General features: G+C 42.5%; 1 protein-coding gene across 1 annotated transcript in view; it reads right to left on the bottom strand.

The window, feature by feature from the left end:
• GLDC (glycine decarboxylase) overlaps positions 1-27192 on the bottom strand; it is a 92517-nt gene that overhangs the window by 43598 nt on the left and 21727 nt on the right. Inside the window, exons 4-12 of the mRNA XM_003407350.4 lie at positions 16341-16505; positions 12330-12407; positions 10842-10989; positions 10176-10372; positions 7249-7345; positions 4698-4803; positions 3868-4007; positions 3213-3293; positions 2461-2558 (exon numbers count right to left, since the gene is read on the bottom strand). Of these exons, the coding sequence (XP_003407398.2) occupies positions 2461-2558; positions 3213-3293; positions 3868-4007; positions 4698-4803; positions 7249-7345; positions 10176-10372; positions 10842-10989; positions 12330-12407; positions 16341-16505 (1110 nt within the window). The remainder of the gene's footprint in view (positions 1-2460; positions 2559-3212; positions 3294-3867; positions 4008-4697; positions 4804-7248; positions 7346-10175; positions 10373-10841; positions 10990-12329; positions 12408-16340; positions 16506-27192) is intronic.

Here is a 27192-nt window from a genome sequence, read left to right as displayed (position 1 = left end):
GGTGTTCTTTGCCCACGTCAGGAATGGGATCCTTACAGCTATGGTTTATTTGATGACTAAGGTGCAGCAGACCTAAACCACGGCCTTTTCAATTGCCTTATATGCACGTGGAAGCTGGACAATAAAAAAAGAAAGACAGAAAAACTGATGTGCTCAAAATGTGATGTTGGCAAAGAATATTGAACATACTATGGACTGCAAAGAGTATGGACAAATCAATCTTATAAGAAATACAACTAGACCACTCCTTAGAAGCGAGAATAGTGAGATTTTGCCTCACTTACTTTGGACGTGTCATCAGGAAAGGACAACGACTAAAAAAGGACAACATGGTTGGTACAGTCGATGGATCGCTTTTGTGTGGCTTTTCTTGCCATGGTCTTGTAACTCCCACCCAAGTGGTTGCATGAATAAGGTAATTGTGCCCCTCTAAAGGGATTTTTTTTTTTTTTTTTTTTTAAAGGGATTGGTCAGTTTTGCCATCCTGCTAGGCTTAAAAGGGAGCCAATTCCACAGTAAGAAGAAGAGTTCACCACCACAAGGAAGAACAGCCAAGAGAGGAGCATATCCTTTGGACCCAGGATACTTGCACTGAGAAGCTCCTGGAACCAGGAGACACAGAGAGAGAGCTATAACACTGAAGATGGCAAGAAGGAGTGGCAGAGATATGGCAGGAGGCACCGGTAGGAGATGGTGCAATGGGCTTCCTGCCCCATGGAGGCTTGCTGGCAGAGCACCTGGTGGAGCTAGGTTTGCTGACCGGCAGAGCTAGAGCTAAGCATCTTTGGGCCAAGGCTTACTGGTGGAATGGGGTGCCTTTGGGCACTTATCAGCAGAGCTAAAAGAGCTTTGTAACACTTGCCCAAGCAGGGCAAAGGCTGAGGGGTCAGAGAGAGAGGCATGCCCACGGGCACAGCTGAAAAGAGGCTGTCCTGATGGAAGAACTGCATCCGGAGCATTCCTGAACCTGAACTGTAACCTGTTACTTCCCTAGTAAACCCCATAATTGTGAGTATTGTCTGTGAGTTCTGTGTGGTCATTGCAATGAATCATTGAACCCAGCAGAGAAGTAGAGAGTGCTGTGGGGAGGGGTGGTTGGTATCAGGATTGGTAAAGGTGGTGGAGAGAAGAGGCATGTCTGACCTCCGCTTCATAGGAATCAGCCTTAAGCTGTTGATCTCGATTCTCCTTCCCCCTTGTGAAATTAGAGAAAGCCAGTCAATGCCCCTGCCAGGCCATTTTTACAGTTGGTAGAGAGTCAACGAAAACAAGTGAAACCCTCAATAAGATGGTGTGGCACAACAGCTGCAACAGTGGACTCACAGAACGATGATGGTGAAGGTGGCATAGGACCCGGCAACATTTCGTACTGTTCTACATGATGTTGCTCTGAGTCAGAGCCAACTCAACAGCAACCAGCGACGTGATTTATTAAGGAACCACAGGTCAACTCAATAACCCAGGCCACAAGAACTGACTTAGGTGAAGGGAAGGATAACACACAATACAGGAGAGGTCAGCACAACTGGACTAAACCAAAAGCAAAGCAGTTTCCTGAATAAACCAAATGCTTTGAAGGCCAGTATAGCAATGGTAGGGGTTTCGGGACCATGGTTTTGGGGGACATCTATGTCAACTAGCTTAATAAAATCTAAGAAAACATTCCACATCCCATTTTGGAGAGCGGCATCTGGGTCTTAAATGCTAGTAAGCGGCCATCTAAGATGCGTCAATTGGTCTCAACCCACATGGAGCAAAGGGGAATGACGAACACCAAGGACACAAGACAAGTACGAGCCCAAGAGACAAAATGGGCCACATAAATCAGAGACTACATCAGCCTGAAGCCAGAAGAACTAGATGGTACCTGGCTACAACTGATGATGCCATGACAGGGGACACAACAGAGAATCCCTAAAGAAGCAGCACAGCAGTGGGATGAAGACCTCAAATTCTCGTAAAAAGACCACACTTGATGGTCTGACTGAGACTGGAGGGACCCCGGAGGTCATGGTCCCCAGACCTTTTGTTAGCCCAGAACAGGAACCATTCCCAAAGCGAATGCTTCAGACAGGGATTAGACTGGACTATAGGATAAAAAATGATACTGGTGAGCTTCCTGGATCAAGTAGACACATGAGACTATGTGGGCAGCTTCTGTTTGGAGGGGAGATGTGAAGGCTGAGGGGGACAGAAGCTGGCTGAATGGACACGGAAATACAGGGTAGAGAGAAGGAGTGTGCTGTCTCATTAGGGGGAGGGCAACTAGGAGTATATAGCAAGGTGTATATAAGGTGTTGTATGAGAGACTGACTTGATTTGTAAACTTTCACTTAAAGCACAATAAAAATTAAAAATAACCCAGGCCACAACACAGTCGAAATCTGAAGCAGCTCCCTACTATGCTCCCCCGCTTATTGCCACAGCACAAAATACAGAAGTCATACAAGCCTCACAAACCTGTTAAACACTTGATGTGTGAGGAATGGGCTAGTTCTCTTGAATGTAGTCCCTGGGATACCTCTCCGCTCTTCTCCCATGCTTTCAGCAACCAGCTCCTGCATGGAGAGACCACAGAAACTTAGGGGCCGGAACCATGACTGGAACCATGTGGAAACATTCAGCCTTCAGGGCCACAAAACCCAAGTCTGTGTTCTGACACAGCACAGGAAATCACCCATCTGGGTGTCTTCTATGGTACGATAATGGGTGTCAGGAGTTAGGAATTGTGGAAATTCTCCAGAGCGCCATCTTTAATTTCTATTGACCTCTGCCACAGGATATGGAAAAAATTTGCAATTTTTACTGCCAAAAAAAATTTTTTTTATTCTCCCTCATGTTCATTCAGTAGTGAAACAAGTTCCAGAAAATCATATCTTAAAGGGCTGTCAGATAAGCTACTGGGAGTCACTACTCAAGCAAGGATTCCCATTTGACATAGCTCTGTTATCTTGGAGAACAGTCCCAATGAAACAGAGGGCTTGCTCCTCATTCCGCCCCAGGCTCATAAAGCCCTGGGTGGGTAGTGCTCAGTAAATTCTAGTCAAACGCATGGAACAAATGCCATGATTAAATTTAATACATGGTTCTACAGGGAAGGACCCCTTCTCCCTTACTCTCAGGGCTACAAGAGGCAAAGCCATCTCTGACACCACCTCAAATAGTCACGCTGAATCCCACTTTGGAGGGATCTGCGTTTTTCTTTTACTTACTGCAGATGACTCACAGCCAAAGATCCACAACAAGTCATCCAGGTCTTTTTCATTGACTGTTTCATCAAGAGAAATACCGAGCTATGGAAATGAAAACAAAAGAGAAAACATTAGTTCTCAACTCTAAGGCCACTGAAGAAACCCCAAGAGAGATCAAAGGGTGAGAAGATCCTGGACAATCTGTCCAAAATATCAGGGTGCCATTACACCCAAGTTGGCCTTTAGGGAAAGCCGACTGGACCAAACCACAGTTTGGTTTTACAAGCCAGCTCTGGACTGGCCAGTGACTGCAGAGCACTCCTGTACGGTACTGAATATGTTTACATTTTTCCCCTTAACTTTCACTAATCATAGCCTTTACCTTTAACAGTAATATTGTGAAGAGACTCAAAGGAATCTTACCAGCAAAATGCGTGCCTTTGAGTTCCGTAAGAAAACGCAGCATCTTAAAGAAAACTGAGGGTGAATTATCCCTTTGAGATAATCGCAGTTTTCCAAATTGAAAAGGAAAAATACAGACAAAATAGGCTGTACCCAAAGCACCCATATTGATATTTTTTCCAATATTGATTCTCAAAAACATAAACAAGGGTGTCCTTGATGAGAAGTCATGCACATTTAGAGAATTTGTAAAAACCTTGGAAATCTGACTTACCATGCCATCTTCGAAGACCCGAAAATTGATTTGCCGCTGAGCGGCTCTGTCCAAAACCTCCTTCACAGAGCAGCCGCACTGAACCTTCAAAGTGTCGAAGAACAGGTCATGCTGGAGCTGATGTCCTGCCCGCTTGAGACCTGACAAGATAGGAGAGCCAGGAATCTCTACCCAGAAGCCTCCTGCGTCTGCCATTGACATTTCACAGACAACTTAGGCTAAATTCTACTACAGTCTGGTCCTGATCCTGGCCAGCATTTTGGTAGGTGCTTCTTTAAAAAACAAAAACAAGTTTAAGCATAGTTATTACTGGGCTACAAAAAATTCTGAGATATCTATTTGCAAAAAAGAACAAACATCACCATCATTGCTATCCAAAAATAACCGCTGTTCATGTTTTGATATGTGTTCCTCTAAAAGTGTGTGTGTATGTATGTGGTGATATATATGGACTTTTAAATAATTTTAAGATGTCATGAACGTCTTTGCATTTCTCTTTTTTCGGACTTCTCTGGTTCTAATTAGGTAATTTGTATGATTCTGTTTTCTCCTCTCTCCTAACATACCAATTACGCTCTTAAAAAAAAATTTAGTAGTTGCTCCCCATTTTTTCTATCAGAGTGGTCATCCTTCTTGGGTGGGAGAATAAGTAAGAGCTCTTTATATTCAAACTAGTGACCCTCAGTCTATCATAGATATTGAAATTTAGTTTCTGATTTGATTATTAATTTTGCACACCGTATTGGACATCCCGTGAGTTTTTAATTTTACTTATTCAAATTTATGAGACAAGTCATGCCCAAAGGCTTTAAAACAGACAGCTGACTCACCTTCAGACAAAATCAGAGTGGCATTATGTACCCTCTTGGCAATGTGCTCCAGCCCGCGGGAACCATGGTAGATTGCAAACATGGCAGCCATATTTGCCAACAGGGCCTAAAAGGAAACAGAGACTTGGGATGCCAAAACTGAATACAGGAACAAGATAACAGTATCATTCTCTACGGAAGTTGCAGGCCAACTGCAACCTACCTGAGGGAGAAACATAGCAGCCAAGATAACTTAGAGTCACTATGCTAAATCTCCAAATTCCACCATTATAAAGGAGTTATAAACACCATTATAAAGGACTCTCACCATATATGACAGAGTAGAACTGCCCCATAGAGTTTCCAAGGGGCACCTGGTAGATTCAAACGGACAACCTTTTGGTTGGTTAACTGTAGCTCTTAACCACAGTGCCACCAAGGTTTCCATAGTGACCCTAAAGGAATGAACAAATCTATCTTGGAAGCAGTACAGCCAGAATGCTCCTTAGAAGTGAGGATGACAAGACTTCGTCTCAGGCACTTAGGACATGTTACCGGGAGGAACCAGTCCCTGGAGAAGGACGTCATGCTTGGTAAAGCAAAGGGTCAGCGAAAGAGAGGAAGACCCTCGACAAGATGGATTGACACGGTGGCTGCAACAACGGGTTCAAACATAGCAACAGTTGTGAGGATGGCGCAGGACTGGGCAGTGTTCTGTTCTGTTGTACACAGGGCTGCTATGAGTCAGAACCAACTCGACAGCACCTAACAAAAATAACAGGACAGAGTAGAACTGCCCCCACTGGGTTTTCAAGGATGTAATCTTGGAAGCTGACTGCCACATCTTTCTCCTGCAGAGCTGGTGGGGTAGAACGGCCAACCTTTATGTTAGCAGCTGAACACTTAACCTCTGCACACCAGGGCTCCTTTTGATGGCACAAAAGGCTAATAAAAAGAAGGTGACAAAAATAACAAATGTTGGTGATGATGTGGAGAAATCAGAGCCCTTATCCATTGCTGTGGGGAATGCAAATCCACAGCTGCTACAGAAAACAGTTTGGCGGTCCTCAGAAAGTCAAACATAGAGCTACCATCTGACCCAACAATCCCAATCCGAGGTGTATACCCAAAAGAATTGAAAGCAGGAATGCCAACAGAAACTTGTGCACCAGTGTTCACTGCAGCACTTCACAACAGCCAAAAGGTGGAAACGGCCTAAACGTCCATCAACAAATAAAGGAATAAACACTTGATCCCACTTACCCCACTTAACATGAAACATGTAGAATAGGCAAATGTATAGAGACCAAAGTTTATGTACTTACCAGGGAGGAAGGGGCCCTGGTTGTGCAGTGGTTAAGCGCTTGGCAGTTAACTGAAAGGTGGGCAGTTCGAGCCCACCAGCCAGTCTGCAGGATAAAGATGTGGCAGTCTGCTTCCATAAAGATTACAAGCTTGGAATCCCTATGGGGCAGCTCTACTCTGTCCTATAGGATCCCTACAAGTTGAAATCAAGTAGATGGAAACTGGTTTTTTTTGGTACCAGGAATAGGAGGCAGGGTGTTCGCTTGAGAGGTACTGAGGCTCTGATTGGGGTGATGAAAAGCTTTTAGAAATAGATAGCGGTAATGGTTGTACAACATGGTGAATGTAATTAGTGTCACTGAATTGTACACTTAAATATTAGACATGATTATCCATTAAAACAAAAATACTCATTGCCATTGAGTTAATTCTGACTCATAGTGACCCTATAGGACAGGGTGGAGCTGCCCCATAGGGTTTCCAAAGCTGTAAATCTTTACAGAAGCAGACTGCCATATTTTTCTTCTGTGAAGCAGCTGAGGGTTCAAACCACTGACCTTTTGGTTAGCAGCCAAGCACTTTAACCACTGCACCACCAGGGCTCCTTTGATTATTGGTTAAAATGATGAATTTTTTGTTGTATATATTTCACTATAACTTTCTTTAAAAATTGGAGTCATCTCTTCGTCTTTTATATAAGCTTGGTGGATTCAAGACTAAAGATGGGATTTTAGGGGACTATATGAAAAAAATCTTTTTTTTTTTTATGAGCTAACATTTTCCTTTCTTTTATGTTAAAACACTTCTGCTATCAAAAGGGCAACATTTGCCCAAAAGCAAAGATGAGAAGGCAGGAATGGGTAGAAATCAGGACGAAAGGAAACGGGAAGCCCAGGGCAGAAATGGGAACAGTGCTGACTTATTGTGGGAATGAAACCAATGTCTTAGAACGCTTTACATACAGACTACAGAATGGGAAACTAATTTGCTCTGCAAACTTTCACCTAATGCACAATTAAAATTAAAAAGAAAACACTTCCGGTGACCTGAATGCACAGGTGACGTTGTTTGTGTACACAGAACACCAGTGAGACACTGCAATTTGGCCTGACAAGACCATGAGGCTTCTTTGCCGTAAGACCTCGCCATTTCCGGCATGCACACTGCTCAACAGGTGGCGAATGAATGCATGAATGGGTGGCTGGAGGAAGAACTTGTTTCTGTAGATTGAAAAGCACTCGGTGGGCAGGCTAGGTATGTGATTTACCTGAGCTGTGCAGATGTTGCTGGTGGCCTTGTCTCTCCGGATGTGTTGCTCCCTGGTTTGAAGAGCAAGGCGATACACCTCTTTCCCGACAGCATCTCTGGACCAAGAAGAAAGCATCCAGTTAGCACTGATAATAATCACCAGGGGTTGTCACAGGTGAACCTGCCTCTTTCCTTTCCAACTGGAAGTGAATTCAGCAGATTTGCTTGGGTGCAAGGTCATAAACAGTTTCCAAATCCTCCTCTTCTAAATACCAAAACGAAACCATCAAGTTGATGCTGACTTATGGCAACCCCATGTGGCAGAGTAGAACTGCTCCATAGGGTTTTCTTGGCTGTGATCTTTATGGAAGCAGATTGCCAGGTCTTCCATCATCCCACTGGGTGGGTTTGAAGAGCCAACCATTAGGTCATAGTCCAGCACAAACCACTTGCGCCACCCTGGGACCTCTTCTTCTAAATAGGACAAATGATTTTTAATTTGTATTTTGAGGATTTGAGGCACCAAAATATGTACAACATCTATAGAGATATAGAGATCTATATAACAATATAGATATGTACTAAATATATACAAGGCTGAGAAACTTGAATTTTCCCAGTAGTTGTCTAGCCTAATGTAATAATAGTGATTGAAGACACAGGGAAAAGGGAAATATCTGTGTGGTGTGATGGATCACTTTTGCACGGCCTTTCTAGCCATGGTCTTATAACTTCCACCTAAGTGATTGCGTGAAACTGTGTGATAGGGTAACTGTGGCCCACCAGAGGAACTGGTCAGTTTTGCCATCCTGATGGTTTGAAAAGAGCCATGCCAGAGGCAGGAAAGAAGTGAATCCCAACACCACTGGGGGAAGAAGGGCCAGGAGCCAGCATGTTCTTTGGACCCAGGATCCCTGCGCTAAGAAGCTCCTGGACCCAGGAGGCAGAGAGCAAGCTGTAACCTTGAAGATGGTGAGAAGCAATGGCAGGAGAGACCCAGCAGCAGGAGACAGCGCAGTGGGCTTCTCGGCCCACAGGGCAGGAAAGCTGAGTGCCTTTGGGCAGAGGCCAAGGGCCAGGGAGAGGTGTGCCTGCGAGCATGGTTGGGAAGAAGCTGTCCTGATGGAAGAACTGTATCTTTGAGTGTCCCTGAGCCTGAATTGTAACCTGTTACTTCCCTAATAAACCCTATAATAGTGACTATGGTCTGTGAGTTCTTTGCGGCCCCTGCAATGAATTATCAAACTCAGCAGAGAAGCAGAGAGTGCCATGGGAGGGATGGTTGGTGTCAGAATTAGTAAAGATGGTGGAGAGAGGAGGCATGTCTGACCTCCACCTCACAGGAATGGGCTCTTGATCTTGATTCTCCTTCCCCCTTGTGAAGTCAGAGGAAGTCAGATGCTGCCCCTACGCCGTTTTTACAGTCTGACACAGTAAGCAGAAATTCTGCACTGGGATTCTAAAGCGACTACATGGTTATTAAGAAAAAAAAGCCATATTATCATGTGTCTCTAATATGATTTTTTCCCTTTCTAATACAATTAAAAATCTTGGAGAAGGAAAATGTTTTTTAAAAGGTCATTTTTTTTGCTGTTTTATCTTTTTTAATTATGTTCTAAACCATTTTCAGTTTAGGTCCCTCAAATAAAAAATTTCTGCTGCTTCAAAAAAAAAACTTGAAGAAACAGAAAGAGTCAAGTTTTATCCTTTATTTCATCAAGCTCTGGGGGGTCCATTTTTCAGAAAGGTAGGACACCCTATGTAGAAATCAACACACAATATTGACTCTTTAATAGAATTAGAAAGCTTCCTGACTCATCTCATCTGGTGAAAGCATTACTGGGAGATGCTAATGTAAGAATACCTGAAGAAACTACTATTTTTGCATTAAAAAGCAAAGGGCCTTTTGTTGTCATGTGACAAATTGAGAACATTTCAAAAATGCATGTCACATCATCGGCTAGATCAGATTATTCACTTATATTAATAACCCAGGTATTATGAAAGGTCTAGAAGATCATACTAAATTTCTCTAATAACAATCAGGACATTCTCCCAAATTCCTAATCTGAAAAGCTTCATCAATGAGAAGCACCTGAGAAAGTACATTTGGGAGTTACTGGAATGGCCGAGTGGCAGCAGCCCCTGGGAAATCACGTGGATCACACTCAACGCGCGCTCTCCAAGTCCTCGTTGCCCTTGTCTTTACCAACTATGTGGCGTGATAATACTTTTAAGAAAGAAATTGGTTAGATATGAAACACATCGATAGTATTCAGTTTCTCAAGGTTTTCATTAGCCTACATAAATTTACTTATGTGGCTTCAATACTAATAAGTTATAAATTATACATATACTTTTCCAAACATGTACAAAATTACAGCATTTGAGAAGACGTGCTAGTCCACCACCCACCTGTCAGTTTGTCATACTGTGGTAGCTTGTGTGTTGCTATGATGGTGGAAGCTATACCACTGGTATTTCCAATACCAGCAGGGTCACCCATGGTGGACAGGTTTCAGCAGAGAAAGGCCTGGTGATCTATGCCCAAATATTAGTGACTAAAAACCCTATGGATCACGATAGATCAATACCTTATACAGTACGGGAAGATGAGCCCCTAGGCTGGAAGGCACTCAAAATACACAGCGGCCACACCAATGGACTCCAACGATTGTGAAGAAAGATGGTGCAGGACTGGGCAACGTTTCATTCTGTTGTACATGGGGTTGCCGTGAGTCGGAGCCAATTTAACGGCAGCTAACAATCACAACACTAGTTCATACCCCAAACGCAATCTCCCTCCTAAATCTATGTTATACACTTCCTTAATCGACCCAACATGGCCCAGTTAAATTCAGAGTAAAATCAACAATTCTGTGGTCAGGAGAAGAAACAGAGAAAACCATGACCACAATAAAAAGGCAGAAACATGAGCTGCATTACCTTGTCACCCCTACCATTCTTCCAGGCATCATTCTCACCAAGTTTTCTCTGACAGCGAAAAAGGCTGCGTGGGGTCCCCCATAGCCCAGGGGCACCCCAAATCTCTGTGAGTTTCCCAGGGCAACATCCACCCCAAATTCTCCGGGAGGCCTCAAGATACAGAGAGCTAAAAGGTCAGTAGCACAACAGGCGAGGCTCTGAAAATGAAACGAAAGAGAAATGGACAAGGTTGTTACCATCCCCTAAGAGTAGTGGGAAAATTGAAAAATTATCTCAAAGGCAGACTGTTGGAGTTGGGTCATATTCTGTGAACTTGATCTAGCTATTCATTCAGCAGGTGTTTACTGCGTACCTACCATGTGCTGGAAACCCTGGTGGCATAGTGGTTAAGAGCTACAGCTGTTAACCAAAGGGTCAGCACTTCAAATCCACCAGGTCCTCCTTGGAAACTCTATGAGGCAGTTCTACTCTGTCCTACAGGGTCTCTATGAGTTGGAATCAGCTCGACAGCAACAGGTTTGGGTTTTTTGGTACCATGTGCTAGCCATCAGTGAACAACAACAACAAAAAAGAGGTAGGAAGGAGAGAGTTTAATCATTCCATGTAATAAAGGTAAGGAAATTGGGGCACAGCTCAGTGGGCCCCCCAAAAGGGAGGGTTTCCTACCCCGCTCTGATGGGCTTTATCCACCAGTTCTGTGAAGTCTTCGACCTTCCCCTCGGTGTCAGGGTACTGAAACAGGACTCCACTGACGTCTTTTCCACTGAAGTCCATCTCGTGGGGTAACTTCAGTTCAACGAGGACTCCAGTGTACCTGCAAAGACAGAAGACAACCATGCTCTGAGTATACAAATGAAAAATTGAATCACCTGAAGTCTCTTTTCAGTGATGCCTTCCCTTACCTTACCCATTGCCCTCGAGTTGATTCCGACTCATAGTGACCCTATAGGACAGAGTAGAGCTGCCTCATAAGGTTTCCAAGGAGTGGCAAGTGGATTTGAACAGCCGACCTTTGGTTAGCAGCCAAGCTCTTAACCACTGTGCAATTTTCTGTGCCTGTCCTCCATCTCCCCACCCCTTACACCTACTTCATGCCACATCTGGCCCCTCAGGGCACCAGTGCTTCACACCAGTGCATCCTAACAGCTCAGCCCCTTTCTCTTTTCCAACCTCACCACTTCCCCTCCTGCTTTCCTGTCAAAACTTGCTCCTCAGAGAGGACCTGGGGCTAAAGAACCAGTAGCTGAAACAACAGAGGGGTCGCCACTTTCAGCTGGGATCAGCCTTAGGTGGATGGAAACCCATAAGTCAGACAAGGAAGAAGACTTTCCTCAGATTCCTAAAATCATCTCATCCCAATTATGTATCAGAAAACCCCTCTGAAGGGATGGTGGTATGGAGTGGGGCAAAATAGGCCAGCTTTTACAAAGGAGAAAGCAGGGAAACATGCTCCCAAAGGGGTGTGGTGCTGTATTGGTTTCATCTAACGAAAGCTTTTCTCTACATCACACTACGCCTAGGTATTGTGTGGATTCCCGGTAATCTATGCTTGCGGGTACATGCACAATCTTAACAGTTGTGTGAAGGTTCCATTTTCTGTTTTTCAGACTTTCTGAGGCACTGTTGAAATTACTTTTAATATTTTTAATTACTGCATTATAAGAAGAGGAGTCCTGGTGGCACAGTAGTTAAGAGCTCAGCCACTAATCAAAAGGTTGGCAGTTCGAATCTACCATCCACTCCTTGGAAACCCTATGGGGCAGTTCTACTCTGTCCTATAGGCTCTCTGTGAGTGGGAATTGACTTGACAGCAAGGGTTTGGTCTTGTTTTTATTTCTTACAAGACGAAACAAACAAAAAGAAACAAAGGGCAAAACAGGCAACATGATACCTTATTATGAAGCAAGGGTAACCTAAATTCCTGAGTATTCTCCTCTCCATTTGGATATAATTCATGCACCGGAGAGATCCCAGGAAGTAGGAGGGTAGCCCAAAGAGCAGGGGAGGATTTATGGCAAAGCTCGACAATCCCAATTAAACCAGGTTCACCTCCATTTTTTTTTTTTCACCTCCTGTCAGTTTGGAAGTGAGAAAGAGAAACTGCGGAGGTGAGCTTATTACCCCTGAGTTGAAAACATGAATGGAATTAATTACTTGGCTCGAGTCTGGATGACAGCTATTGTCTGTGGGTGGCAACGAGGGTCAAGAAAAAATTTCCTCCTCTTGTTGTGCCTGTTTTAAAGAAAAATCACATTCAAACATGAGCACAAAAGAAATCAGAGCATCTTCTAAGAACACAAAGCAGAGAGAGCACTGGGGAAAGTCTGAGCAGAGTATAAAATTACTGAGTCATTAATGGCTAACGGTATTCGCTGATTGGAATTCCACTTAATCCAATTCCTGGTCTAACCTCTTTTAGCAAAATCAGCCTTAAAATGGCTCAAAAAAAAAAAAAAAATATATATATATATATAATGAGGAAAAAGAAAGAAAAGGGTAGTGTTTAGGTACAAATGGAAAAAAAAATTACCTCACCTAATAAAAACTTCCCCACCACCTGTCTGTCAGTGTGTCGCACTATGGTGTCTTGCATGTTGCTGTGATGCTGGAAGCTATGCCATTGGTATTTCAAATACCAGTAGGGTCACCTATGGTAGACAGGTTTCAGGGGAGCTTCCAAACTAAAACAGACTAGGAAGAAAGGTCAGGAGATCTACTTCTAAAATTAGCCAACGAAAACCCTATGGAACACAACAGAACACTGTCTGACTTCCTTGCTTGGAACATGTCATCAGGAAGGATCAATCGCTGAAGGTGGACAATGTGTTTGGTGAAGTAGAGGGCCAGTGAAGGAGACCCTCAGTGAGCTGGATTAGCACAACAGCTGCAACAATGGGCTCAAACATATCAGTCATCATGAGGATGACGCAGGACCAAGCAGTTTCTTTCGGTTGTATGTAAGGTCATTGTGAGTCAGAGTTGACTCAGATGGCAGCGATCTAATAAAAACATCACAGAATTTTATTGCCATCAGAACAACACATATCTAAGCCAAGTGTCTTCATTCAAGAGAAGAGGAAAAGGATTCAGAACGGTCATGACCTGTATAAAGCCACGTGGCTATTGAAGCAGCAGAGTTGGGTCTAGGACCCAAAGCCTGGGTGTCCTCTTTCTACAGGTCCATGGTTTCAGGAAACAAAACAGAAGAGGATGGCCAACAGTTTGGATATTATGAACACATTTAAGTAAAAAGAAAAGGGTGGAGGATATACGGATATTGTGCTATGCAATTAATTTCCCAGAAAGATACACAAGAAACTGTTCACAGTGGCTTTCTCCGGGGAATGGGATTGAGAAGAGTAGGTTTTATGTTTCATTGTATCTGTCTTAGTCATCTAGTGCTGCTGTAACAGAAATACCACAAGCAGATGGCTTTAGCAAAGAGAAATTTATTCTCTCACAGTCTAGCAGGTTACAAGTCCAAATTCAAGGCGTCAGCTCCAGGGGAAGGCTTTCTCTTTTTGTCAGCTCTGGAGGAAGGACCTTGTCCTCAATCTTCCCCTGGTCGAAAAGCATCTCAGGCGCAGGGACCCCGGGTCCAAAGGGTGCACTCTGCTCCTGGTGCTGCTTTCTTGGTGGTATGAGGTCCCCCAACTCTCTGCTTGCTTGCCTTTTAACTCTTAAGAGATAAAAGATGGTTCAGGCCACACCCCAGGGAAACTCCCTTTACACTAGATGAGGGAGGTGACCTGAGTTGGAGTGGTGTTACAATCCTACCCTAATTCTCTTAACATAAAATCACAATCACAAAATGGAGGACAACCACACAATACTGGGAATCATGGCCTAACAAGTTGACACATATTTGGGGAGGGGGGGACACAATTCAATCCATGACAATATTCTTCTCTACTGTTAGAATCTTTTTTCACTATGAAGAATTATTACTTTGGTAACAAAAATACATTTAACAGAAAAGTAGGAAGAGTTGGGAAGATACGGAAACAGCTAATGGTCAAATGCACAACACTCTTCACAGCTCAAGTCTAAACAAGCCTGGAGAAAAGCACTATCTAAGCCTAAACCATGTAATATGGAGACAAAACACCACTATTGTTTTTCAAACCTTTCCTTAAGATAAAAAGCAAAAAGCCTTTCAACAGTTTAAAACATGTAGTTTTCCTAGTCAAGTTAAATTCCACTATTAAAAAGTCTTTCAAACTTTATCATAATAGAGTTTCCATAGGAAAAAAGGATTTTGCTTTTTTACCCTTCTACATAAAACGCCATCATTCCTATAATAAAGCTCTTTAGGCTACTTTTCAAAAATAAAACTAAGTGCAGGCCCAAAGGAATGAGAATTAGCAGACAGGATGCAAGGCAAACATTTGGAGAGCGTGAGAACCCATTAACACTAAGCAATTCAGGACAAACCCTGGACCATCGGGGGGAAAGTCCTCAGCTTCCTCAAGTGTGAGAAGACAGCCTTTGCTCAGAAAAAGAGGCAGAGGGGTGGGGGAGAGATGTGAAAGTGCGGGAATGAGGAGACAGATGAAATGACTGAAAGGGAGGCAGACAGCATTCCTTTTGGCTGTCCTTCAAGGACAGGAGGAAAAGCCTGAACCCACTGCCCAGAGCCACTCACGTGGCTAAGTAGGAATGTGAAGGCCTCCATACCTGTGGAGCAAGTTTGGGTGTGATCTCCTAGTCCTTGGAAGCCGAGAAAAGGGCTCCCGTGGGCATTCAGGGGCCAGGGCACAAAACCTCAGACAGACACACCAAGAATGTGGGCAGATCTGCCAACCTCATGACCATCCACGTGAGAATTCCACCAGGGATGTAAGCTCAAAAGTATTCACAAGGCAGAGGATTAAAGAAGGTGAGGAACTGGAGAACAATTGTTGACTATTCACCATGGCCAATCACTATTCTACTTCTTCAAAGTTATCCTCAGGACAAATTTATCCTCAGGCAACAATCAGAAGTTTTGACAACAATTTATTATATGGATGCTCATAAAGTATTACTAACTGTACAAAGTGAGAATAAGCCAAACGTCTGCCAACAGGGGTGAGGTTACATAAATTATGTGAGTATTACTATGTAGTCATTAAAAGTCACATTCTAGAAAGAAGACTAAAGAGATGGGAAATGTTCACAATATTTTGTTAAATAGGAAATAAAAATAGGCTATAAAACATTAAACAAAATATAAGAACAATATTTTTAACAAAAAGGGGTATACTTATTTATACCTATTTTATAAATTGCTAGTTCCCATCCATTATCCATTCTCCTCTTCATGCTTAGTAACAGAACCCCAACATATAAGGGGCAACAATGTACCTATGTTAAAAAAGAAAAAAGTAAAAAAACTACATTTCCCCAGGTTATTTGCACGAAAGGGTGACCAGTGAAATGTAAGTGGAAGATGTTGAGTGGGGGCTTCCAGAAACCTCTTTAGAGGGGAATTATTTAGCTAGAAGCATTCTTTGCCCTTCCCCCATTCTTCTTCCTGAGCATAGATGTCAAGGCTTGAGCTCCAGCAGTCATCTGGTGACCATGAGGATGAAAGCCTCCCATTAAAGATGGCAGAGAAAGAGAAGCACTGATTCTTGGTATCCTGGAGTTGTCGAAACAGCCCTGGACTTAACATTAAAAAAGAAAATGAAAACTCTTTCTTACATAACATTAAGCAATAAGCAATAGCCACTTGTTTAACAAAACAACCAGCTGCCATCAAGTCAACTCCAATTCATGGTGACCCCATGTATGTTACACTAGAACATAGGGTTTTCAATGGCCAATTTGTCAGAAGATCTCCAGGCCTTTCTTCCAAGGTGCCTCTGGGTGAACTCAAACCTCCAACTTTTCAGTTAGCAGTCGAGCAGTGCTCACTGTTTGTATCACCCAGGGACACCATAGGCTTTTTAGGCCACTCTTATTTGTGATATTTTGTTACCAGCAGCTAACAAAAATGCTCTGATATAATGTATCTCATACAAATAAGTGTCTGTGTGTGTGCGTGTACACATATGCACAACTGTGTGTGTGAGAAAGACAGATAGATAGACTGACTTCCCTGGGCGCCGACTGCCTGAAACAGCAGGAGAGACAGGAGGACGTCCTCACCTTGAGGGAATCCCGATTCGAGGCTGACCTCACCTGTGGCACAACTGCATCGCCTCGGCCGCTGCAGTTGCCTCATCCAGCAGGGATGCGTTGGCCATGTCCAGGCCTGTGATGTCACACACCATGGTCTGGAAGTTCAGTAGACTCTCCAGCCTGCCCTGAGACACCTCTGGCTGGTACGGAGTATACTGGGTGACCCTGTTGGGGAAATAAGAGGCCCAGGTCCAAACAGTGACTCTGCTGTTCTGAGAAGCTCACAAAACATCTTCATTTTGGAATTCATTACCTGTTTCCCTCAAGGAGAATTAGAGAGCACATCCATAACCTCTCCTTTTGGCCTTTGTAAGGAAGCTTAGGGTTAAATCGTCGTTGTTAGGTGCTGTTGCGTTGGTTCTGACTCATAGCAACCCTATGTAGAACAGAACGAAACGCCGCCAGTCCTGAGCCATTCTCACAATAGTTGTTATGCTTGAACCCATTGTTGCAGAAACTGTGTCAATCTTTATCATTGAGGGTATTCCTCTTTTACACTGACCCTCTACTTTACCAAGCAGATATCCTTTTCTAGGGATTGGTCCCTCGTGATGACATGTTCAAAATAAGCGAGATAAAGTCTCACCATCCTCTCTTCTAAGGAGTATTCTGACTGTACTTCCTACAAGGCAGACTTATTCGTAGTAATAATATTATCCTCAGTTTGGAAATGAACAGTACTTACTTTTCTATTCCTCTACCCTGGGTGGCGCAAATGGTTAAGCGCTCAACTACTAGCAGAAAAGTTCAAGGTTCGCATCCACTCAGAGACACCTCAGAAGACAGGACTGGCAATCTGCTTCGGAAAGGTCACAGCCTTGAAAACTCTATGGAACAGGTCTACCCTGCACATATAGTGTCTCCATGAGTCAGAATCAACTCGACGGCATCTAACCACAACAGCATTTTTTAATCTTACGTTTTCTATTTTAATGATCTTATTGTATGTACGTGTGTGTGTGTATATATGTCATTAAAAAGATAGGAAAAAAAGAAAAGACCAAAATGGAAGTAAGAAGAGACTATGAAACTTGCTATACAGAGTAGCTAAAGCAAATGTAAGCAATGATGAAGTAAAAGAGCTGAACAGAAGATTTCAAAGGGCAACTTGAGAACGCAATGTAAAGTATTATAATGAAATGTGCAAAGACCTAGAATTAGAAAACCAAAAAGGAAGAACACACTCTGCATTTCTCAAGCTGAAAGACCTGAAGGAAAAATTCAAGTCTTGAGTTGCAATACTGAAGATTTCTACAGGCAAAATACTGAACAATGCAGAAAGCATCCAAAGAAGACGGAAGTAATACACAGTCACTGTACCAAAAAGAATTGGTCAATGTTCAACTATTTCAGGAGCATATAATCAAGAACCTTGGTATTGAAGGAAGACATCCAAGATGCCCTGAAGGCACTGGCAAAAAACAAGGCTTCAGGAATTGACGGAATACCAATTGAGATGTTTCAACAAACAGATGGATGCAGCGCTGGAGGTGCCAAGAAACTTGGAAGACAGCTACTTGGCCAACAGACTGGAAGAGATACATATTTGTGCCCATTTCAAAGAAAGGTAATTCAACAGAATGTGGAAATTATCAAACAATACCATTAATATCACACACAAGTAAAATTCTGCTGCAGATAATTCAAAAATGGTTGCAGCAGTACATCGACTGCCAGAAATTCAGTACGGATTCAGAAGAAGATGTGGGACAAGGGATATCATTGCTGATGTCAGATGGGTCATGGCTGAAAGCAGAGAATACCAGAAAGATGTTCACCTGTGTTTTATTGACTATGCAAAGGCATGACTGTGTGGATCATAACAAATCATGGATAACAATGTGATGAACGGGAATTCCAGAACACTTAATTGTGCTCAAGTGGAACCTGTATATAGACCAAGAGGCAGTCATTTGAACAGAACAAGGAGATACTATGTGGTTTAAAATCAGGAAGTTGTGCATCAGGGTTGTACCCATTCACCATACTAATTTAATCTATATGCTGAGCAAATAATCCAAGAGGCTGGACAATATGAAGAAAAACACGGCATCAAGATCGAAGTAAGACTCATTAACGACCTGTGATATGCGGATGACACAACCTTTCTTGCTGAAAGTGAAAAGAACTTGAAGGACTTACTGATGAAGATCAAAGGCTATAGCCTTCAGTATAGATTACACCTCAACATAAACACAAATCCTCACAACTGGACCAATAAGCAACATCATGGCAAGTGAAGAAAATATTGAAGTTGTCAAGGATTTCATTTTATTTGAATCCACAATCAATGCCCAGGGAAGCAACAGTCAAGAAATCAAATGATGCATTGCACTGGGCAAATCTACTGCACCTCTTTAAAGTGGTCAAAAGCAAAGATGTCACTTTGAGGACTAAGGTGTGCCTGACCCAAGCCATGGTATTTTCTATCACCTCATATGCATGTGAAAGCTGGACAGTGAATAACGAAGAGCAAAGAACTGATGCCTTTGAATTATGGTGTTGGTGAAAAATATTGAATATACCATGGACTGCCAGAAGAACAAATCTGCTTTGGTGGAAATACAGCTAGACTGTTCCTCAGGAATGAGGATGGCGAGACTTCATCTCACATAGTTTGGACATGTTATCAGAAGGGAGCAGTCCCTGGAGAAGGACATTATGTTTGGTAAGGCAGAGGGTCAGCGAAAAAGAGGAAGACCCTTAATAAGTGGCTGCAAAAATGGGATCAAATCTTATACACAGAAAACCCTAAGGAATCCTCAAGAAAACTACTGAAACTAATAGAAGAGTTCAGCAGAGTATCAGGATACAAGATAAACATACAAAAATCAGTTGGATTCCTCTACACCAACAAAAAACATCAAAGAGGAAATCACCAAATCAATACCATTTACAGTAGCCCCCCAAGAAGATAAAATACTTAGGAATAAATCTTACCAGAGATGTAAAAGATTTATACAAAGAAAACTACAGTCCACTTCTGCAAGAAACCAAGAGAGACCTACATAAGTGGAAAAACATACCTTGCTCATGGATAGGAAGACTTAACATTATAAAAATGTCTATTCTACCAAAAGTGATCTATACATTTAATGCAATTCTGATCCAAATTCCAATGATATTCTTTAATGTGTTGGAGAAACAAATCACCAACTTCATATGGAAGGGAAAGAGGCCCCGGATAACTAAAGCATTACTGAAAAAGAAGAACAAAGTGAGAGGCCTTACTCTACCTGATTTTAGAACCTATTGTACCCCTTCAGTATTCAAAACAGCCTGGTAGTGGTACAACAGATACATAGACCAATGGAACAGAATTGAGAATCCAGACATAAATCTATCCACATATGAGCAGTTGATATTTGACAAAGGCCCCAAAACAGTTAAATGGGGAAAAGACAGGCTTTTTAATAAACGGTGCTGGCATAACTGGAAACCCATCTGCAAAAAAATGAAACAAGACCCATACCTCACTCCATGCACAAAGATGAGATCAAAATGGATCAAAGATCTAAATATAAAATCTAAAATGATAAAGATCATGGAAGAAAAAATAGGGACGTTACGAGCCTTAATACATGGCATAAACCGTATACAAAACGTTACTAACAAAGCAGAAGAAAAACTAGATAACTGGGAGCTCCTAAAAATCAAACACCTATGCTCATCCAAAGACTTCACCAAAAGAGTAAAAAGACTACCTACAGACTGGGAAAAGGTTTTTAGCTATGACATTTCTGATCAGCACCTGATCTCTAAAATCTACATGATACTGCAAAAACTCAACTGCAAAAAGACACCCCTATTAAAAAATTGGCAAAAGATATGGACACTTCAGTAAAGAAGACATTCAAGTAGCTAACAGACACATGAGGAAAAACTCTCGATCATTTGCCATTAGAGAAATGCAAATCAAAACTACAATGAGATTCCATCTCACTCCAACAAGGCTGGCATTAATCCAAAAAACACAAAACAATAAATGCTGCAGAGGCTGTGGAGAGATTGGAACACTTATACACTGCTGGTGGGAGTGTATAATGGTACAACCACTTTGGAAATAGATTTGGCGCTTCCTTAAAAAGCTAGAAATAGAACAACCATACGATCCAGCAATCCCACTTCCTTGGAATATATCCTAGAGAAATAAGAGCCTTTACACCAACAGATATATGCACACCCTTTTGTTCACTGCAGCATTGTTTACAATAGCAAAAAGATGGAAGCAACCAAGGTACCCATCAACGGATGAACGGATAAAGAAATTATGGTATATTCACACAATGGAATACTACACGATGATAAAGAACAGTGAGGAATCTGTGAAACATTTCATAACATGCAGGAATCTGGAAGGCATTATGCTGAGTGAAATTAGTCAGTTGCAAAAGGACAAATATTGTATAAGACCAGTATTATAAGAACTCAAGAAATAATTTACACAGAGAAGAAAATATTCTTTGATGGTTACGAGAGTGGGGAGGGAGGGAGGGAGGGTGGGAGAAGGGTATTCACTAATTAGATAGTAGATAAGAAGTACTTTAGATGACGGGAAAGACAACACACATTACAGGTGAGGTCAGCACAACTGGACTAAACCAAAAGCAAAAAAGTTTCCTGAACAAACTGAATACTTTGAAAGGCCAGCGTGGCAGGGGTTTGGGGACCATCGTTTCAAGGACATCTAAGTCAATTGGCATAATAAAATCTGTTAAGAAAACATTGTGTATCCCACCTTGGCTTGAGGCATCTGGGGTCTTAAACACTAGCAACCGGCGATCTAAGATGCATCAATTGGTTTCAACTCACCTGGATCAAAGTAGAGTGAAGAACACCACGGACACAAGGTAATTAGGAGCCCAGGAGACAGAAAGGGCCACATACACCAGAGACTACATCAGCCTGAGACCAGAAGAGCTAGATGGTGCCTGGCTACAACTAATGATTGCCCTGACAGGGAATGCAACAGAGAACCCCTGAGGGAGCAGGAAAGCAGTAGGATGCAGACCCCAAATTCTTGTAAAAAGACCAGACTTAGTGGTCTGACTGAGACTGGAAGGACCCCGGTGGTCATGGCCCCGAGACCTTCTGTTGGCCCAAGACCGGGACCACTCCCAAAGCCAACTCTTCAGACAGGGATTGGACTGGACAATGGGTTGGAGAGGGATGCTGGTGAGGAGTGAGCTTCTTGGATCACGCGGACGCTTGAGACTATGTTGGCATCTCCTCCCTGGAGGGGAGATGAGAGGGTAGAGGGGGTTAGAAGCTGGCAAAATGGACACAAAAAGAGAGTGGAGGGAGGGAGCGGGCTGTCTCATTAGGGGGAGAGCAATTGGGTGTATGTAGCAAGATGTATATATTGTGTGAGAAACTGACTTGATTTGTAAACTTTCACTTAAAACAATCAAAAACCAAAACCCACTGCCGTCGAGTCGATTCTGACTCATAGCGACCCTACGGGACAGAGTAGAACTGCCCCATAGAGTTTCCGAGGAGCGCCTGGTGGATTCAAACTGCTGACCTCTTGGTTAGCAGCTGTAGCACTTAACCACTATACCACTAGGGTTTCACACTAGACATTAAAAAAAAAAAAAAAAAGGGATCAAACATAGCAATGATTATATGGCTGGTGCAGGACCGGGCAATGTTTCATTCTGTTGTACATAGGGTCATTATGAGTTGGAACCAACTTGATGGCACCTAACAACAACTGCATGTATGTGTTATTGTAAACTGGCTCTTAACTCTTTCAAGACTCAATTATTTTCTGCTTTGAAGTTTTAGTTGGTACCACGTGTTTTCATAAAAGGAAGCATGGTGAATTTTCCTTGAGTATGGTTGAATTTTTGTGGGTGGCGTGGGTTTTTTTCCTTGTCCCCTCCCACAAGGCTACCCTTAGATACCCCTCCTAGTTTTCCTACCAAAAATGTACACATATCATACCACACCATGAAGAAACAACAATTTGCAGCACATGTCCATTTTTGGTTGTTTTTTTTCTTAAACAATCATAAAGGTCCTTGCCTTTCAGCAGCATGCACTATCAATGGGACAGGACCTTCCCAATAAATGTGAGAGGTGCGAAATGTTGGTAGACAACCGTATATCCCAACTATAATGAAAGGTAAGCCCACTCTCCACTTGAGCTTACCTGTGGTATAATAAACAGAAATCTCACTTCCTATTATCTTTCTTCTAGCTGAAAGTTCACCTCATTCAAGTTCACAATAGAAGAACATCTGAGAATCTAATAATCTAACACTCAAAACATTTGTTTTTGTTTTTTTATTCTTTGTTTTATACTAACCAAGAGAAGCTATATGTGCTCCCAAGGAATTAACAGGTGTATCTGAGGAGTCTCATTACCCAATTACAAAGAGACTGTGGACGTTAACTCCACTACTATCAAAATGCAGGGATACAAATGAGCAGACTATAGCACAGTATAGACATAGATTGTGATCTTACTTCCTCCAGTGACTAGGGAGGGATGTGGCTTTTGGTGTGTGAATTACCGATTTAATTCCTTCATCCTTTTCTTGATTATTCCATCCATTCAGTCATCCCACAAATATTTACTGAGGACCTACTAAGTGCCAAGACCTCTTATAGGTTCTAGTGATACATAATAAGCCAGAAGGATGGATACAGTTCCTGCCCTCAAGGAAAGTATGTTCTAGATGAGATGTTGCCACTCTTGTTGGGTGCCATTGGTCCATTCCAACTCATCGCAACCCCACATGACAGAGTAGAATTGCCCCATACGGTTTCCTAAGCTGTTATCTTTACAGAAGCAGACTACCCATCTTTCTCCTGCTGAGATGTCGGTAGGTTTGAGCCGCTGACCTTTCAGTTAGCAGCCAAGTGCTTAACCATTGTGCAACCGGGGCTCCTTCTAGGGGGGGAATAAAAACCAAAACCAAACCAAACTCATTGCTGTCAAGTTGATTCCGACTCATAGCGACCCTACAGGACAGAGTAGAATCACCCCATAGGGTTTCCAAGAAGCGGCTGGTGGATTTGAACTGCTGACCTTTTAGTTCACAGCCAAGCTCTTAACCACTGCACCATCAGGGCTCTAAGGGGTGAGGGGAAGATAAAAGACAGTAAATAATTGAAGTTATTTTAGAGTGATACATGTTTTAAAGAAAATGAAATAAGGCGTTAGGATCGAGGGTAACTGAGGACTTAAGACAGAGCGGCTAGCTTCTCACCTAAAATCCGTTCCCTCTGACCCAGCCACAGCAGATCGGAATTGGGTCCATGCACTTGTGTGTGGCTGACATCACTTCATGTCTCTACTGTCTGTACTCCCCAAGCCAGACAAGTTTTGAGAGGCTATTTTTTCTGTTTTATTTCATTTTTTCAAGCCCTTTTTCCTTCTCTCCTGCTTCAGGTTCAGGATAATCTCTGGGATATTTCCATCCATCTTCTGTTTTCGAAAGGCTTTGAAATCAAGTCTAATTTCAATCTCTTCCTACCTCTGGGGGGTGGGGTGGAGAGCTTGCTTTACCAAGCAATACAATGTCAAGCCTTTGAAATAATTTTCTGAAGCTTTTATTGGAGTAACTGAGTACGTGTGTGTGTGTGTGTGTGTGTGTGTGTGTGTGTACAGCAGAGTGAGTTTTTGCTTCAATCAACTCTTTCAACAGCCTGGCTTAGCAACTGTAAATCAGTTGGCCAAATTGTAAGTGGCTGGTGAACCGGAAGGATCAGCCACACAATACATGGTGCAGGCAAGCAGCAAGGGGGTCAGGGCAGAAATGGGGGTAGACAAAGGCGTAGACAAAGGACAGTTAGGCAGTTCTGATCTTCGGTCAGACAGAACTTTCCCACACTGCCTGTGCCACCAAGACAGACCCAGCACTGCCCCTGCCATAGGCGTACGCTGCCTGGCCAACACCAAGCTTCCATCTCACTCAGAATCATTATTTGATATGTAGACACACACGCACATAGAAGCTAGCCCATGCAATAAAAAGGAAGAAAACTCAGTATGTCTATAAAGATGACATAGAATATGCAGCAGGAAAAGAGAAAGACAGCAATACTCCAAAGAATTCATTAAAGTGCTGAATATAATGAAAAACAGGCAACAAACTAAGCATCCACTAACAGGGGGATGATACAATAATTAGTCAACACACATAGAATGTGTTACTGTGTATTCATTAAACGTGGTGCTGAAAGAGGATGGTTTCTGACATGAAAATATTCATGATATTAATTTAAAAAGTAAGATGTAAAATACTATGCTTTTTTTAAATTATTTTGTTGTTGAGAATTTATAAAGCAGAACATACACCAACTTAACATCTACGTGTACAGTTCAGTGACACTGATTACATTCTTCAAGTTGTGCAACCATTCTCACCCTCCTTTTCCGAATTGTTCCTCCCCACATTAACATAAACTCCCGTTACCCAAAACCATTGATCACGTGGATTGTGACTCAGAGCGACCCTATAGGACAGAGCAGAACTGCCCCATCGGGTTTCCAAGGCTGTAATCCTTATGGAAGCAGACTGCCACATCTTTTTTTCCCAACTGCTGACCTTTCGGTTAGCAGCTGAGTGCTTAATCACCGTGCCTCCAGGGCTCCATAACATAAACTCACAACCCCCTCAGGTTCTTATCTAACCTTTCGAGTTGCTGTTGTCAATTTTATCCCATACAGATACATAACCAGTTGCCGTGGAGTCAGTTTTGACTCACAGCAACCCTCTAAGACAGAGTAGAGCTGCCCATCGAGTTTCTAAGGATCTCCTGGTGGATTCGAACTGCCACTCTTTTGGTTAGCAGCCATAGCTCTTACCCACTATGCCACCAGGGTTTCCATATAGATACACAGACAGATCTTAAAAGAGCACAATGGTCAAGGCAGACATTCTTTACTAATTAAGCTGAACTGTTTGGTTTAAAGAAGACTTCAGGAGGTATTTTAGTTTTAAGGTTCCATGATCCCATTTTTATAATTTTATAAAAAGAAATGAGTGGACTGAAATGTTAAAGGTTGTTTTCTCTGGGCAGTGTGACTAGCAGCAATTTTTATTTTCTTTTTAGTCTATGTTCTAAACGTTAAAGACACTAGCTACCATTTATAACCATTTTCTATGTGTCAGGGACATATTTTCTACTGTTTTTTTTTTTTCCAGTTATGTTATATATGCTCATTGTAAAAAGTTGGAAAACTCAGATAACTATTAAGAAAATAAAATCACCCATAATCCCCAAACTCCAAGACGATTAGGCAAAGCAAAGTGATTAATAAAATGTGTCTGTAATCCACAATTCCTTTGTTCCAATTGATTAACTCAATTGGTTTCTGTTTCTAGGTGTATTTTAATATTTTAAAAATGTATCTGCACAGCCACGAAAACATTCAGTCGGGCTCAAATAGGATATTGGATTTACTCAACATAAACAAACAAACAAAAAACTCATTGTTGTGGAGTTGATTCTGACTCACAGTGACCCTACAGGACAGAGTAGAACTGCCTCATAGAGATTCCAAGGGGCGCCTGGTGGACTCAGACTGCTGACCTTTTGGTTAGCAGCTGTAGCTCTTAACCACTACACCACCAGGGTTTCCGTATAGCATTAACATTGATTCCAAAATAATCAGTATGCTTTGTCCTTTTGGCTGTGACTTTCCTTCAGAATTGGGGAAAATGGGGGTGGTGGGAGCTCAGCAACAGGACATTCATGATAGTCTCTATTTTCACCCTGGTGCCAAAATCACACAAAACAAATAGCTGCAAGGAAGATATCAGTGCTCTGATATTAGTAACTGATGTTATCAGCAGTCTAAGATTTGGAACAGCGGACCCCATAAGATATATTCTGGACCTGATGTAAATTTTCTTTTAAGAGCCCAAATGTTTGTATTCTTCCATAGCTACGTTATCCATTTATTTTCACCTCACGTTGCCGGAATTTGTTGGTTCTGTCTCTATGGAAACCATTGAGAACTGTGATAATGAAGTCCACCCACCCACATGTGCACATCCCTCTCTATCGCGCCGGGCAGTGCAGTATCACCCCCGATTCAGATCCGCTATTGCAGAATGGAAAGGAGCAATATTTACAATGCACCCAAAAACAGGGACTGAAAAGCAAAGAACAACATCGGCTCACTCGCTCTCTGGGTGCTGGCTGCTCCCAGATTCGCTCACAGGCAGGAGGCAATATGGAGAATATTCTGCACGACCACCAAGAGCCAGGCTGCCGGCCAGGATTTAGGCAGCCAGGCTGCGTCAGCCCATTCATGGATGTTTGAAGCTTGTTTTTAAGGGGGAAGAGTCAGGCCATTTGCTTTTGAAATCCAACTTGGAGTTTACCGTTCAAACTTTTAGCAACAGCAGATGGGAAAGAAGCCACATTCCACACACTCAAAAAGCAGAAAAACTAGTTCCTTGGCAGTTAAGCTTTTCTTTTATTAATAAAAAAACGATACTACAGTTAGCATCTTGAAAACATTATGGAATCTTGAAGACACTAAATCTTTTGAAAGCATTATGTGGAGTGAAATAACTCAGTCACAAAAGGAAAGCTATTCTACGATCCCACTTACATGAAAAGGAGCCCTGGTGGCACAATAGTTAAGAGCTCAGTTGCTAACCCACCCAGCAGCTCCACGGGAGAAAGACCTGGCAATCTGCTCCCGTAAAGATTACAGACTAGAAAACTACTCTGTCGTGTGATGTCGACTGTAAGTCTAAAATCGACTTGTTGGCACACAACCACAACCACTCATATGAAATAGGCAAATGTGTACCCATTGCTATAAAGTCGATTTCGACTCATAGCGACCCTATAGGACAGAGTAGAACTGCCCACAGGGCTTCCA

This window comes from Loxodonta africana, chromosome 9, assembly GCF_030014295.1.
Source record: "Loxodonta africana isolate mLoxAfr1 chromosome 9, mLoxAfr1.hap2, whole genome shotgun sequence".
NCBI lineage: Eukaryota > Metazoa > Chordata > Mammalia > Proboscidea > Elephantidae > Loxodonta > Loxodonta africana.
This window is presented reverse-complemented; position numbering and strand designations above follow the sequence as displayed.